The sequence below is a fragment of the Megalopta genalis genome, chromosome 8 (genome assembly GCF_051020955.1).
Source record: "Megalopta genalis isolate 19385.01 chromosome 8, iyMegGena1_principal, whole genome shotgun sequence".
Lineage (NCBI taxonomy): Eukaryota > Metazoa > Arthropoda > Insecta > Hymenoptera > Halictidae > Megalopta > Megalopta genalis.
Window position 1 is genome coordinate 8,283,702 of NC_135020.1, and position 16,862 is coordinate 8,300,563.

General features: G+C 39.0%; 1 protein-coding gene across 1 annotated transcript in view; it reads left to right on the forward strand.

The window, feature by feature from the left end:
• LOC117218800 (uncharacterized) overlaps positions 1-16,636 on the forward strand; it is a 30,362-nt gene extending 13,726 nt beyond the window's left edge. Inside the window, exons 4-5 of the mRNA XM_033467446.2 lie at positions 4,171-4,275; positions 12,753-16,636. Of these exons, the coding sequence (XP_033323337.2) occupies positions 4,171-4,275; positions 12,753-16,213 (3,566 nt within the window). The 3' untranslated portion in view covers positions 16,214-16,636. The remainder of the gene's footprint in view (positions 1-4,170; positions 4,276-12,752) is intronic.
• Positions 16,637-16,862: the final 226 nt, after the last annotated feature.

The following is a 16,862-nucleotide window of genomic DNA, read 5'->3' on the forward strand; positions in this document are numbered from 1 at the left end:
GGGAAATTACATTTTGCTAGACATTTCTATTTTTGTCCCGAAGAACCTCGTCAACCGTTAGAAATGGTGTCAATACGTATAACTAATTACTGAACTGTTCGGTGACTATCGTTATTACTTTGATACTGCTTTTCCCCGGGCTTCTGGGGAGTGAAAGAAGTATGTATCGACGATCACCGACGTCAACGAATAAAAACGGGGTCAAGCATAACAGCCTCCGCCGAATGAAAGATTTAATTTCCTACATGATCGTCGCTGTTTACAACATTATCAATTAGGAAGAACAAAAGAACAAAAGCGAATTTTAATTCGTGAACATCCTCCTCGTGAATGAAAATGTTCTTCCCTGACCTTTGTTTCCCGTTTCCCTCGTTCATTCTATGTTCTATTATTCGCGTAGAGCCACATTTCTGATTACTATCGTCGTTTCCTGCCGCGTATCTATCTTCGATATCATTTACCATTATTTTCTCGTTCTCGTAACTGTAGTCAGGATCGATGCTATTGTTCAGGGAATCGTGTAAAAAGTATTTGTTCGGTATCAGTTTTAAGTTCTGCGATTTTTAACCTTTTAGGCACGTCGCGCCACTATAGTGGCTTCCGCGGATGTCATCTCTCTGAACGACGCGCCATTATAGTGGCTTTCGCGGATGTCATCTCTCTGAACGACGCGCCACTATAGTGGCTTACTCTAGTAGCTCACTCGGTCATCGTTTGAATCAAATAATCGTCTTTATTGGGATTATGGAATGGAAATGAATATGATTCTAAAATTCTTTGCTTAAAAGGACTTTATTTTATTCCTTTATTGAGAGAAGGTATATGAGCGAAACCGATCGAGCGACCAAACTCTACTGAGAGTCCGGTAAGAAGAAACGCTTCTTTTATACCCTTTTTGGGTTCGTCGTGTCCACCAATCAGAGACGTTTTATTTGTCGCGTTTTACATTGTATACGTGACGCTGGGACCCTCAAACAGTCAGGGCACGATGTACATCAAAAGGTACCGGCGATGATGTATCGCGGCATCTAATATATATACAGATTACATCACCGTCGCTGCCCGCTGACGGAGCCGGCGAAATGTAAACCGATATCTTAACTGAAGATATCTTACTAAGTAAACTATAGATTAATTTTTGTTCGAGGCTAAAATTTCAACAGTCTTCATATGCATTGTTTCACACTTCTTTTGTCTTCACATCGATTTAAAATATACAGACTTATCTTAACAATATAACTGTTAACAATATAACTGTATCTTAACAATATACAGACAGAAAATACAGACACTCTGTACAGTACATATCAAACTCTGCCGCGCAGAATTCAGCAGTACCTAAAAGGTTAAGATGCTCGCTTCCAGGCTTTCCGAGTGTCTCAGTTTAAATATTTTTCATTTTCGAAGCATTAATGTTTCCAAGATCCTGAATGCTTGGATTACTATATTCGAAAATTTTCGATTTCTAAGACAAACAGATTCCGGAGATTCTGAGCTCTTAATCCCTTGACATTCCATTTTCTTCGCAGTTACTGCGATTATAAATTTTTCGATTGCAATAATTTCTTAGAAGGGAAAGAAAATTTATGCTTATCGTGTGCCTAAATTTACTTGAATGCTCAAATATTGATGCCAAGAGATTAGAATTTTATTCCAATGTTAAAGGACAGAATAAAATCTATACTCGATAAGTTATTGCTAATTGTTTCTGGTTCGTAAACAAAGTAAACCGATTTGGATGAAATTTTCGTCATGTGTATAAGTTACCGTGGCTTACAAAATACATTTATATTTATCAATAGACTGCGAAATTTTATGCAAAATAAAAATTGTATGCATCAATTGCAAGAGAGATAGGAGCCGAGCACACGTTTTACTTGAATAATCTGAACAAGTTGAAAATAGAGCTCTCCAATTATTTTCTTTTGCTCACAGCTTTAAACTGGTCCTAGTTATTTTTCTCATAAATGCATCAAATCCGGAGTCCATTTATCAAGCACATTCCATACAAGATACCTGAAACTCGTACATTTGACTTTTCCATTTATGGCTATTCTGAGACTCTCCACATTAAGAAGTAAAATCTCATACCAATACCTTCTCTTTCCTCGAGTTCATAAAATATCTTACTGAATTTACACATTTCCGTATCGATGATAAATCGTATTGAATCCATATTTCTCGCATCTACAGAAGATCGTTTGATTCCGCTCTACACCAAAGACGTTTCCGTTTGGTCGAAATCAAGAAATGTAGCGCCACTTAAAAGCATGTAGTCACATTTGTTACTAGAAATTTTCATGACGAGTCGGACTTGTCAAAGTACGGCAAGGGGTTAAAATTTTCATTCACGAATTTCCCAGTTACTCTACACCCTCAGCAATTCAAGATCTTCGACTTCCTTGGAATTTAATACATTCAAATTCTGAGATGCTCGAGTCTCTAACACTCGAGTGACCCAATTCTAATATTCGCAGTTTCTCACAGTCGTTTATCAAATTGTCTACAGTGTCGATAGATGACGTTATCGCACGTTGCTAGATCAGTGTAAAAAAATGTAGGCGATAATTTATTTTTCTGTGTCTCTCACCTTGAAGGAAACGATTGTGCGGAGGCCGTTAATTTTCCTCGCTTATTTTTCTTTTCGTCGGGTGATCATAAGTGCGGAGGCACATATTACAGGTAAAATAAGAGATGCGCGTACCAATGAAGATGAGATCGTTAGGAGGCGAACACTACCAAGTCGCGTGAAAGGTAATCGATTATGATACAACGTGTAGAAAAATTCTGCGGCATAGGTCGCGTGAAGCCTTTTGCAAATTGCTAGCGGCTGAACCGTGGAATCACGTGCGGCACGCCGGGAGCTGTAAACACAAGGCATCCATTTTAAATGTCAGACACACGAGTGTTCTTTTTGCGACCTTGAGCCATTGCGAATCGCTAAGCTAGAGAATTCCAAAGGCGCTCACGTTTTTCGTTGACCGTTTAATTGCCACTATCCATGCTTCGCCTTTTCAACGTATTCAGCTCCTTTTCACCGTCCTTCGAAGCTTTTAAGCGTATTACATGTATTTCTGAAGGGTTTCTCGTTCAGTTTCTAGGTTTCAAAATTTTTTAATGGTTTACCTTATTCAAATTTCAAACTCCAAAGTTATCTCGAAATACTTAAGCTTCTCAGTTCTCAATTTCTCAATGCTTCAATAGTTTCCAACCTTTAAGTAGTGATTTCAAGTATTTATATTTTCAAATTTTTATATTGGCATATTTTCAAACTTTTAAGCGACCCAATTTCGAAATTTCTGGTTTTCGAGTTCGATACAGAGCGTTTTAAGCTTCGTTTTTTAATTCCTTCAAGTATTTTTGAACATTGAATTCTTAAAGACTAGCAATTTGCCTTCTAAAACTGTCCTAATGCTTTCAATAATTCCTTAAATATAAAATTTGTTTATATTTAAATTGTACAATTTTTATTTTAATTTTAAAAAACTTGTTTGTATTTGTTTATATTTAAAGACAAAAATAAAAGAAATATAAAGAAATTTTTTAAAATTAAAATTAAAATTTTATAATTTAAATGTAAACAAATTAAAGAATTATTGAAAGTGTTAGAACAGTATTAGAAGCCAAATTGCTAATCTTAAAGAATTCAACGATCAAAAATACTTGAAGGAATTTAAAACGAAGCTTAAAACGCTCTGTATCGAACTAAAGGGCAAGAAATTTCGAGATTGGAGCGTTTAAAAATTTGAAAACATCCAAATATAAAAAAAATGTATAATTATATATCGATATAAAGAAATCAATATAAAAAAATATATATCAACATAAAAAAATCAATATAAAATTCGAAAATATACAGACTCGAGATTACAATTTTGTAAAAACTCTTTTGGCAGGTGATACAACAGATTTTAGTGGCGCCTCAAAGTTCACTGCTCGAGTGAGAAGGGCGTCACGCGTTAATTGATATACAAGTCGCTCCGACGTCAACAATTTACTTGGCCGGGAAATACATTCACTATAACCGTAACCTTAAACGGCGTTTAATAGAGCTGCTCGATTAAAACGCTTCGTAACAGTCGCATCATAAAATCGGACGTTCGGAGCGCAACAAGCTAATAGCCGGCGTTACAGCTATGATTACTATGAGTAAACTGATTTCGGTTGCAGACTTCGCGGACATCAGGATGAACGTGCCAGGGGAGCCAGGCATCGATTATCCTGCGTACACGACGCTGCCCCAGACGGGATTCACGTGCGAAGGACGTTCACGAGGTGAATGAGAGTCGCATGATTCATCGTCCCCATTACCCACGATCTCGGAGCGTCGGTATCGTATCACTTTGTCAACGAAATCCTGCCAATCGCCGAAGGTGACGGCGCGTCGACGGAAAAGTCACGACTTTGGGGTTGCGTAACCGGGCGCCTGTGGTTTTCGCACGATCACGGTGACCGGTTCGTAAGTTAAAGGCGTGCTGTACGATGACGCCGGGAAAAAGCCGCCCGTGCATGCTAATAATTCATCGGTCTTTCGTTTTATGAAGATTACAAAACGGTATTTCACCCTGGGGAAAAGTTGCTTCCTCGGTTCCTTTCCACTTCATAAACAACCTCGAATGCTTTGGTGCTTCGCAGTTCAGTAATTTCTTCCTAATTCGCATTCAGATTGCGCGCAAAAATGAACAATTTGAGGAGAGGAGATACGATTATTGGAGTCTCGCGATTCGTTTTTATAGTTGTTGACAATCGGCAACTATAAAAATAAGTATGATCCGAGCGTCAATTAGGGAGAACTTACTGTACAATTAATTCAAGTATGCATTAGAATAACGATGGAGAAACGAGAATACAGTAATTTCTCCCTAATTCGCGCTCAGATTACGCAAGTGAGAGGAGATACGATTATTCGAGTCTCGCGTCTTGTTTTTATAGTTACCGATTGCCAACAACTATAAAAACGAGACGCGAGGTTCGATTAATCGTTCTCCTCTTCCGAAATTGTCCATTTTTACGCGCAATCTGAGCGCGAATTAGGGAGAAATTCCTGTACAGTGTCTCACGAAAGTATTCGAATATTTTTCGAAATCTTTCTAAAAATTGGACCAAATTACACGAATTTTTTTGGTGATAACAAAATGACTAGTTTACTAGGCAATGTGGAAACTTTTACAAAATTTACAAATTGCTTGAAACGATGAAAAATCAGAAAGTCACGTTTTTTTAACCTTTTCATTCGAGCCTAGGAGAATTGTTTAACGTTAACCCTATCGAGCACTAAAATGGCAAAACTTGTGCTGCTTTATGAGAATGACGAAACTGAATTTGTTCAGACACCTCCTCATTTCTGTTGGAACGTATGCTTGGATTAAGAAATTTATTCAACCATTTCTTACTAATGCATCCTTACAATTTCAGCAATATTAAAATAAGAAAGGGGAAAACGGTCATTTTGATCGGCCTGGTGTAGATTTAGAGTTAAATGTTGATGCTTTCGTCGAAATCGGTCGTTGTAGTGTCGAACTGCGGGTATTGAAAGATTAAAAAATCCCCTGATTTCTGAATAAACTGCATAAAATAAATAAAGAAGAGAGATTAGTGGAATAAGCGATAAGAAACGCACAATATCTACGCGCAGCAATAACATAATAATTCGTATTATAATACAGAGTAAAGCGTCAATTATCCGAACCTTGGTTATGCGAACCAGTGTTTCGTAATCATTATTTATGTTAGATAGTAATTTATGATCTAGAGAAAAATTAAAGATCACTTCGAAAAGTTAGTGTCGAACGCGTCGCGGATACTTGTGCACGAGTTCGCTTAAAACGAGACCGGTTCGCTAATTATTCTAATAAGCGTTGGGTAAGGACTGTTTCCAACATTGTATACAGTTTCACGATCTTGCCGAGAAAGATTGCCTAATTGTAGCCGTCGAGTTATGCTAACGTTAAATTAGAATTTTTAATGATGCTCGCACCACGTGGAACAAGCGCGAATCCTAACCTCCGCGTACGTTTGGTAATGTTCGCGGGGTGTTAGGCGCGTTAACCGGGGATGGCGAGATGATAACTGTTGCACGCTCTCATCCGCGTGTTCTGATACCTTTTGATTATCTCGCTTATTTATCTGAAAGCTCTTGCATCGAATTGTATTATAATGCCTGTAATGGTGTATGTTTCTATTGTTCTCACGTTTGGTGAAGGATGGCTCGCCTCGGACGATTGTTATTAATTCTTGCCGCTAAAACGTTCGAGGATACGCAAAACCCTTGACTAACAATGGCGAACGCGAAATTTCTTCGCGCAGATGCAGGCACCGAACGATTAGAAGATCCTTAGAACCTTTCGCACCATTCGTTTGGCCTTTATCTCGTCGCTGGGCCGCTTTCGCCGACATTCTGCCACTTCTCAGGCAACGTCATAGCGAACAACATTATCGAGCTGTTGCTCAATGAAGGAACCATAATAAACTTTCTTCGACGAGAATTCATTCTCCGGCTGACACACCGATTCCAGTTCCCGCGCAGCCGTGTAACACCGTCGCGAGAACCGCCATTAACATCGTCCAAATCGTTCTAATTGCGCAAAAAGAGAGATTGTGTACGCTTTCACAATTAGGAACAGTAATAATAGAGCCATTATCATTACATTTTTCTCCACTCGATCTTCCCCATGCCGTGTCATTAAATGAAACCCCATTTAACGACTCGACTTACAAGAGTCTCGTTATTTGCTATTTCCTGGGATCTATCTCTGGAGGAGACAACAAGATTGAAACGGTATCTTTTCGATTACGGACGCAGTTTCTTTTGTTCGACACTATCGAATTGCCGGAGGGGTAGTTTCGTTGCAAGCTGTTGTACAGGATTCATCTACGATATAGCGAGGTACGCTTTATTAATTTTTGTGCGCAATCTGAGCGCGAATTAGGGAGAAATTATACTGCATCACTTTGACCGTTCATGTGTGCGTAACGGAATTATTAGCTCAATTTTTCTTAGATATTGTCTACTAAACTAGTCCTTCTAAAAACTCCAAATAAATCAAATCGTTTGGTCTGATTTTAGAAAAGTTACTCCGTTCGAAATACAGTGCAAAAAACGTAAAAGGTAAATTGATTGTGTAAAATCGTTCACCTATAAATACAGTTGTTGTAAAATACATTCGTACATCTTTTAAAACGGTTTAATTTATAGCATTAAACGAAACTCTTTTAAATTATTCAAGATGAAAAGCGTCGTCACATGTATACGCCATATGAATCAAATAACGTGTTGTATAGTATTCAATTGTTCTAATCGGTAAACAATTTTGTGATATCTATATCTACGAAAGATATTTAACCCTTTGACATGCAAATAAAACAGAATTTGACGCGTTCGAAAAATACTATTTAATTTGGCTCAACTGAACAGATATGTGCAAGCTGAGAAAGGGAACGTTTCATTTTGAAATTTGGATTATTGATTTGTGGATGCAATTTTGTTATTGGTACTGTCGAGAAGGTGGGAGGGTGGGGCATCTTGAACATTGTAAGAAAACCAGAGTCGACGCAAGAATGAAGCAACAGAGTAATTTAATAATATACTGCACGGCGTCCGCCGAAAACAGTCTTTGACGAGTTAGATTCGTCAAAGTGTACAGTGACATATGAAATGAATGACGACCCCAACTCGTCATTGTATGTCAAGGGATTAATCCTCGTAACAGGTCGCTCTATGAACGCGATGAAAGAGTGAACAATAAGATTCGGGAATGTTGCGAATCATCGTACCACATAGGCAATTTTGGTTCATTGAGAAATAGTATGATTTTTAAGGGAATATACGCAGGTCAAATTTTAGAGCAATGTTTTAATATTCAAACGATGCAAATATTATCTACAGTGACTTATTAATTACATATTTCCAATTCAAATACGATCTTGGGAGAAAATAAAATTGCCAAACTATTTTTCGAAGAATCGAAGTTTTTTTGTGGATACAATAAAAAGGCGTCATCTAAATGTACGTTCAGGTATAATCCTCCTTAAAATCGTATACCTTGTTACGTAACGCTTTAATTGCTTCTCATTTACTCTCTTCATTCCATCAATCGTAAATTCTTTCCAACATATCCTGGTAAAAAAAATCGTCTTAGGAAACCGTATAGTAGTAGGTACCATAGAAAACATTTCGACACCTCACAAATCGCTTGATTTAGCCTCGAAATGAATATGAATACACTCTGCAGCGAATCCTCGTACAATACAAAATATGGGAGATTCAAGCGAATATACAAGAACACGTTTTTGAGAATGATATTGCTGATTACATAATCGATAAAAGTTCTAATTAGTCTCTGTGGATGAACAGTATTTTTCATTCTACCAATTTCTAAATATAACCTTTTTCATTCTATCAATTTCTAAATACAGTATTTTTTATTCTACTAATTTCTAAATACAGTATTTTTCATTCCACCAATTTCTAAACACAGCATTTATCAATATAATATTTCTAAATACAGTATTTATCAATACAATATTTAAAAATTGACTTTATTAAAAGGCAATTATTCTGCACAACATTGAATACAAACATACATAGAATACGTTCACATAACATAGAAGTATAATTATTCATTATTGTTAACGAAATCAATAGTGTATCTAATTCGAGGTCCAATCGCCTTAGTCATTTTTGTCAAAAATGCTTGTCTAGTTATTTGAACACTCCGTTAAAAAAGGACAAGTTTATTCTATGTACAGACAGAAAGCCGTGGATCTACTATATTTATATCGCAAAATAAATTCTTTTATTTCCTTTATTTCCTTTAATTCCATTATATGTTTCGCGTATCGTTCGCCTTACATCTTGAATCGCGCCAATTGTTCGGATAAGGAGAAAAAAAAACGTACTAATCTCACGTTACGCAAAGTAACGTGAAATCGAAAAGTAGTACGCGGAAAACAACGCGTTCTTGATCTGTCACCAACAGATTTGAAACAATAAACACACGCAGGCTCGCAGTCTTCGAATGCCACGTGATTTCACGTGATGCAAGATTAGTGTGTTCCTACCTCAATACGCCGCTATTCACGTTATCGATAAACCGCAATAATCCGCGTATCGCTATGCCACATCAAAAGGGGATGTGTTCGAAAACGTGTGATCATACATTATCACGGGGAAGATTTTCGCGAGAAACTTTGCGGCGCCGCGAAGTCTCGATAATGGCTGGGACGGTGACCTATTGCGAAACCTATTCCGAAGAAAATGCTACAAGTAGAGTTCGCAGGCGGCACGTGGGTATCGTGTGCCATCTGTGTGCGTGAGAATCATCCTTGACACCGATACTAAAGGTGAAAAAGCACGCGATTAAATCGATGATCTATATGAGCCTCCGTCGACGGCCGGAATTTGATTTTCGACTTTTGCTCGGCTCCTTTGGAGACCTTTTACCCGCACGATTTTTTTCGTGTAAACTAGCCGCGCGAGCAACCCGTTGCATATATCGCGGTAAACAAGTTGAAACTGGTCGACTATTATTGCGACACACGGCGGCTCGATGAAAATTAAGAGGAGGAAACGAAACGATAATGTATTTTCGAGCGGCAAGACGCGCGCGTCAGCGTCGAAATCGGGAGAAGAAGATCGTGAAGATAATGTCAGATATCGTGGACTTCTTTTTAGAACCGAAGAAAAATCTCAGCCGAGAACCAGTCCTTACAAATGAGATTCAATTAATCTGGACTTTGCGCCGAAGCCTGCAAGAAGTTCCAGACATTCGTCTTTTTACCGTTGCGATCCTATTTATAACGGGGAAAGCTATCGCGAATCTTGTTTGTTGTTGTCATTCGTTGCTTGGAAAATTTGTTAGATAACAATATAATTAAACGATTACCGTTGATAATTCGATTAGAAAATTCTCAGTCGGAACGAATGGTTAATGGAGCTTATTAGGGAGCTAACTGTTTTCAAATAGTTATATATGATGTATGAACGGTCGAAGTAATTGGCTTCCATTTCCTTACAGAAATTACACGAACGATTTTTATGCAAAATAAAAATTCTCTACGTCGATTGCAGCAAGCAGGAATTGAATCAAAATTGATTTTCACTCTAAACATGTTTATAATCGGTTGAACATAATCTAACAGCAATATTAAATTTATCCTCTGCGTTTACTGTTTAGATTCGATTTGGTCAGTTTGTTCATAAATGCATAAAGATTTGCAGTCTATTAATCACTTCCATTGCAGCATGCGCGTGGGCGAATCAAATTTTCTCATTCTATACGAAAGCATCTTCATTTGTTAAGTATTCTTCTGAATGATTTAATTAATAATTAATAAATACTTAATATATTATATATTATTATTATTAATATTATAATATAAATATATTTTATTATATATATAAAATTAATATACTAATATATTAATAATTAATAATTAATATTTTCCATTTACGTTGCAAGAATATTTGAGATTTATTTTCTGATGAATTCGTATACACTTTAACGATACTTCACACTGACCTGTTTTTACGGGAGGCAGTTTTCCATTGTAAATAGCGTTCGCGGCTAACAGAAACTGGTAAATGGTGCAACATCGTATTCGTCGATGTAACGGAATCGTGTCAGGTATTCGTGTAACGTCGTTTCGTACGCGAAGAAAGCGGTTTCAATTAAAATTTCCAAGTATCCACGGATCGATCGGGTCGCGAAACCTCGATGGACACCGATCGCTCCATTGTGTCCCGTGGATCTCGCGGAAGAAACCGCCAGCTATTAGATAACCCGAGGAGAGAAAGAGATACCGTACGAATATAGAGGCAGAGTCGCATAATCATTACATAACACCTGTCGAACGTAAACATTGCCCGCTGCCACGATTATTTCAACTCGAAGGGAAAAGAACCAGCTCGATCATTAGGATCGTTAATCGTAACAGAGGAATGCTGAGTTGCCGTTTGCCACTGCATTTAAAAATGCTTTTCTTATTCCTGACGTATGGTGTGCTTCGTGGAATCTTATCTAAACATTTCACTTGCTCCTTTTATTTATTCAGAAAATTTACAAATTTACGAATTTATAAATAAAATATTTGCGATTCTATCAATTTATTATTACAGGATCGATCGATATTGTATTTAAAAACTACAGTGAACCCACTAGATACAGTATTTCTTATTCTACTAATTTCTAAATACAGTATTTTTTATTCTAGCAACTTCTAAATACAGTATTTTTTATTCTACCAATTTCTAAATACAGTATTTATCAATATAGTATTTCTGAATACAGTATTGATCAATATGGTATTTCTAACTACAACATTTACCAATATGATATTTATGAATGCAGCATTTATCAATACAATATTTAAAAACCACTTTCGTTAAAAGGCAATTATTCTGCACTTTTAAGTTCGATAATGTTTCTCGTTTTCATTACAAAGCCACAGAATAGAATAATAATTAATTATTCGTTATTCTTATTAACGAAATCAATAGTGTATCAAATTCGAGGTTCATTATGTACTTTGTTCATTAATACAACTTACATACATTTATATTTTATGCAACTGTTTACCTGTTTCAGTTTCATTAAATAAAACAGCAGATTAATATTCAAACGGTGAGAAAGTTCGTCACCTTCGCAGTAGAGTAGAGGGTGGTAATGAGACTTACGTCAGTTTTATTACTACCTAACTGATTCTTAAACGTTCGAATGTCGTGATGCTGTCCGCGTACTGACGTAACATTCAGTGACATAGGATCGCCTACGGGCATCCAGGTTATTTACTTTATTCAGTAATCTGAGCAACTTTTTCATTCATCTTTTTCATATCGACATGTCACATTTTACTACAGTCTACATGTATCGCAATATGTGCAAGAAGTACAGTATCCATAATTATATTAATATTCAAATTATGTTATTTAATTATTACATTTAATATTCATAATTTCTTTCGCAGATCAGTGATTTGGGTATACAGTGTGTGTTTATTGTTTAAAACTTTAAAGTTTGTTTATCTTTATAAATGATTTAGTTGTTGTATATTCGTCTATCGTGATTGCCTACAAACATTGACAATGACGGAAATATTCTGTTTACTACATAGTTCGCAATAATTATTGTTTCTAAACACTATTTCGGACGGAGGTAACTGCGGTAGAAGAATAAACAACTGAAACCTTTATAAAAATAAACAAAATTTAAAGTTGATTTTCTTGAAAACGTAGCGTAGTAAAAAACGTTACACCAAATTTATTTCTTATTTTTTTTTTTCGTAGAATCACCCCCTTGTCGGTTGTATTACGAATTCCGGCCCACCTACAATTAAATCGAATGAATGTTAATGAAAAATTATGCTTTATGTTTAATGACTTCTTTTTATTCAATCTTCATGCTTAATAATGTTCGCGTAAACTTCCAATGTTATTTTCAATGATCATAATATGAGGATAATAAACGTTGTACAAAGTTTGAAATTTGTATATTCGAAAGATCCATTCGAAGCACTGTAAAAATTCTTTCGGGTAAATAAAGTTGTGCATACAGATCGCTACGATTTACGACGACAAAGTCACATTTTTTCATCTCTTTTTCATCGAGTTCGCCGAATACATATAATGTATGTATGTATGTCACTAGCAAAAATCTTTTGATCACAGTGCTACTCTATGATTGGAGAGACATTTGCCAAAATTGCTCAGCTTCTCATCGAAACGATTAAAATTTCACTTCGATCTCCTCCATTAGGCTACTACGCGGATGAAATGACCGACTGCCAGGTGTTCCACGTATGCCACGACGAGCTGGTTTCCTCGTTTCTCTGCCCGATCGGCTCCCTCTTCAGCCAGAAGCTGCTGACCTGCGACTGGTGGACGAAAGTGGACTGTTCCTCCAGCGGCGAGTACATCGGAGCGAACAGGGACAGCTACCAGCTGGACGACGACGAGATGATCAGGAATGCGTACGCGATGGTGAGCCTGCAGTCGGGAACAGACGTCACTAAGGACGGCTTGGTGGACCCTGACCGAACAGGGGCCATAGTAGACTATGACTGGTTCGCGGGGAGACTCTTCGACTATTACCCTTCTGGAGGGACCGGGAACGATTTGAGAAATACCTACGATTATTCTGGCACCGTGGACTACAACTCTCTTCCGGCTTACCGAACTTCCAGCAAAAATCAGGAAACGAGTCGGAACTACCAGGAGAGGTTCTCTGGTCGCGAGAAGGTCAGGAAACCTGTGAAGGATTCACCGATCATCCGAGTGCAGAACACCAAGGCTCACGAGGAGCAAAGAACGAGGGGCTACCAAGATAGCCATCGCAAGTCTGAGTTTGCCAATCAGTTCCAGCCCTCTTACGCACCTACCGTGCCCACTGTCACCACCACTACTAGAAGATTCTACTCTCCGACAGTGCCCACAACTGTCAAGCACTCTACGGTTGCCTACAACAAACTCGACCAGGCCATAGACAGCTCGGAGTACTACTTCTCGCACAGTGGAACCAAAAGTCTCGTCACACCTTCCATCAGAAGCTTTGCTCAAGACAGCGGGAGGAGCCCGCAGCTGGCAAGGGCCAAAGTTTACGAAGATTCGGTTCGGTCGATACCTCAAAGCGACGACAATCACGGGGAGAAGTACGAGGACGATTACGGCGAGGAGATCGTTGAGGACGAAGGAGGCGGAAGTTCTGCTGGGAGGTTCCAGGTCAAGGTAACCGATGATTATAGAGGGAACGACGAAGAAGGGGTCGACGATATAGAAACTAGAGGAAGCATTGGTCTAGGCCACGCGTTGCGCCAGCCGATCAGAGGAGTCACGGTGAAACAACACAATCTTGTGACAGACCAAGTGAAATCTGGGAAGGCCGCTAAAGAGCAATTGAAGGAAGGCTATCAGGACACTTTGGCTAGACCGAAGTCAACCGTTGCCGATGATGACGAACAAACCACTGAACCGTACCAAAGAGACGATCGAAGAGACGACCTGGAACCATCGACCATTCCTCCTTTCGTTGAGAGTACTATAAAAGCGACCACTGTGAACGACACTTCCCGAGATAAGGAGAAAGGTGTCACGGACAGAATTGATAGATCCGGAGAATTCTTAAGCAGCAAGGAACCCAGGAACCCAACGGAGCCCACCAGCAAGTTCCAGATAAAGGTGACCGATCAGGCTGAGGTGTCTAGTACTCTGCTGATCAGGGACGCGACCATCGATGATCCTTCTCATCCCGGAGCAAGAGACTACGTCAGATCACTGTCACTTCCCAGCGAAAAGTTGGATTACGAGGATGTAGAATCGTTCACGGACTCTAGGATTCAGGGTCATTCTTCGACTCCAGCTAGACCCTTGATTTCTTCTTCTGGCCGGTGGTTTTCATCGTCCGATCGCCTGCCAACCAGGAGTCCTCAATTTGGAAGCTCCTCAGCCTTTGGAGGAGATGCTCGCGTGAATGATACCCAAGATAAAGGCGTCGGCGATGTCGAAAAGCTTGAGGATAACAGAAGTTCCCCCGCGACGCAGAGAAGCTTGGAAGATGTGGAGAAGAGACTGGGAGAAATTGAGAACGAGCAGAAAGCGATCGAATCGTCGACAGTGAACCTTCTCTTCAGGTCGATCACGCCAGCGACGTTGAAACAGATCGAGGAAAACATAGACAAGACCAGTTCTCCTTATCAAGTGACGCTGACGGTGAACAAGGACAAGGACCTGGTGTCGAACGATGACTTGATCGGCAAGCTGGTCGCTCAACAGGGTAAAGAGGTCACTACTTTGATCGACAAAGCGGACGAACTCGAGGTCATGAAGTTCACAGAAACTGAGCCACCGACGACTATTCAACCAGAAGATATCGCTGCGAAGAATCTGGATCAATCTGTAGACTACTACCAGATCGCCGACGGCAACTTAACGGGCGAGTACATGGACTCGCTGAAAAATCTCAGCACCGTCAATCTATTTCAGCTGATGTACGAGCTGCTGAAGGTAAACCGTTATCCACGACCCTTCTCCTTGGGGAACATGATGTTCAGTGATCAGTCTTCGGGAGCCGAAGGGATCGCCAAAGATGTAAATTCTGGTGTGCAGAATGAGGATTATGGGAAGCTCGAGGAGACTTCCGCAACGGAGAATCCTGTTCCTTTCAAAGAGAAGACCTTTGAGACTCTCGGAACGGAAAATCCTGTTCTTTCGAAAGAGATCTTTGAGTCTCTCAGAACGGAAAATCCTGTTCCTTCGAAAGAGATCTTTGAGATTCACAGAACGGAGAATCGTGATCCTTCAAAAGGGAAGATCTTCGAGACTCTCAGAACGGAAAATCCTGTTCCTTCGAAAGAAATCTTTGAGACTCTCAGAACAGAGAATCGTGATCCTTTGAATGAGAAGATCTTTGAGACTCCCATAAAGGAATACGCTAACCCCTCCAAAGAGAAGATCTTCGAGACATTTGGAACGGAAAATCCTGTTCCTTCGAAAGAAATCTTTGAGACTCTCAGAACAGAGAATCGTGATCCTTCGAAAGAGAAGTTCTTTGAGGCTCCCATAAAGGAATACGCTGTCCTTCCCAAAGAGAAGATCTTCGAGTCTCCCATAACGGAAAGAGCTATTCCTTCAGAAGAGAAGATCTTCGAGACTCCCGCGTCGGAAACTACTGTTTCTTTGGAAAGAAAGATTTTTGAGACTCCCACAACGGAAAGCAGCGTTCCCTTGAAAGAGAGGATTTTGGGGAAACTGTCGCAGAGCTTTGGCAGCCCCCGTTACAGAAACGAATGGTACGTTGACGTGCCTTTGCCAGAGAGGGCTCTCGACTTCCAAACTGGTCTACCCTTGAAGAGGTCCGAGGTAGACGGAGAGACAAATAACGAACGTTCAAACACGACTGACAAATCACCGCCTAAAGCCTCGGTCACGACTACTACGCCAAAACCCACTCTGACAACGGAGTTTCCTAAGGAAATAGTTCACACGCTGTTTGTACCGTCAATTGGGTTCTCCTTTGATACTAACAAAGGACGTAGCGAGTACGTGGATGCTGTTTTGGGCGGTCTAATCGATCCACAATTTGTCGAGAGTCGGCGAAAGGAGACTTTAGTGGGACTAGATGGTGAAACATTATTCTCCGAGAATGGGACCTCCGATGGGGACGCAGAGAAAATTAAGAGAGGGACGGTGAGCTCGGAGAAAGAGGTTACACGCTTGGAATAGTTATAGGGTATCGGTGATGATAAATAGATTGCGAATGTTCATGCGTTTGTGGAATTTTGGAAGTATTTCGTCGTAGTATTTCGTCGGGTTTATCATGGAAAATGAGTTTGGTTATTTTCTTAAGAGTTCTATCAGATTCCTAATTAAGTAGACTTCCATAAAGAGAGTTATTATGCACTGACAAGAGAATATTCTCGAGTTACACAAGTTGATTTTGATAATGCCATGTAAGAGAGATAGTTCCTGGAAAAGTATTCAACGCGTATCTTTCTTCCAGCCCTAAACATTAAGGACTACGATTATGTATTTTAGATGTTTCTGAAACTTAAGGAATGTAGGATAGCAAGTTTTGTTCAAATTGTGTGTTTTTCTGTTAAGAATTTAGCAATTGTAAAGTGAATAAAATGAAACTGTTAACGTGAATCCGAAAGTGGACAATTTAAAAAGTTATAATATGACTTTATATTTAATGATAATACAACTATTGTTCACACACACAAATTGTTCTCCATCGTAATTATTGTTATCCAAATGTTTGTCTTATTGACGTGACGTTAAAATAATCTTAATAAACGTGACATATACAAGTATATTTTACAAAAAATGTGTGCAAAGATCGACGCAAAAATATGTATTAAATATTTTTCTG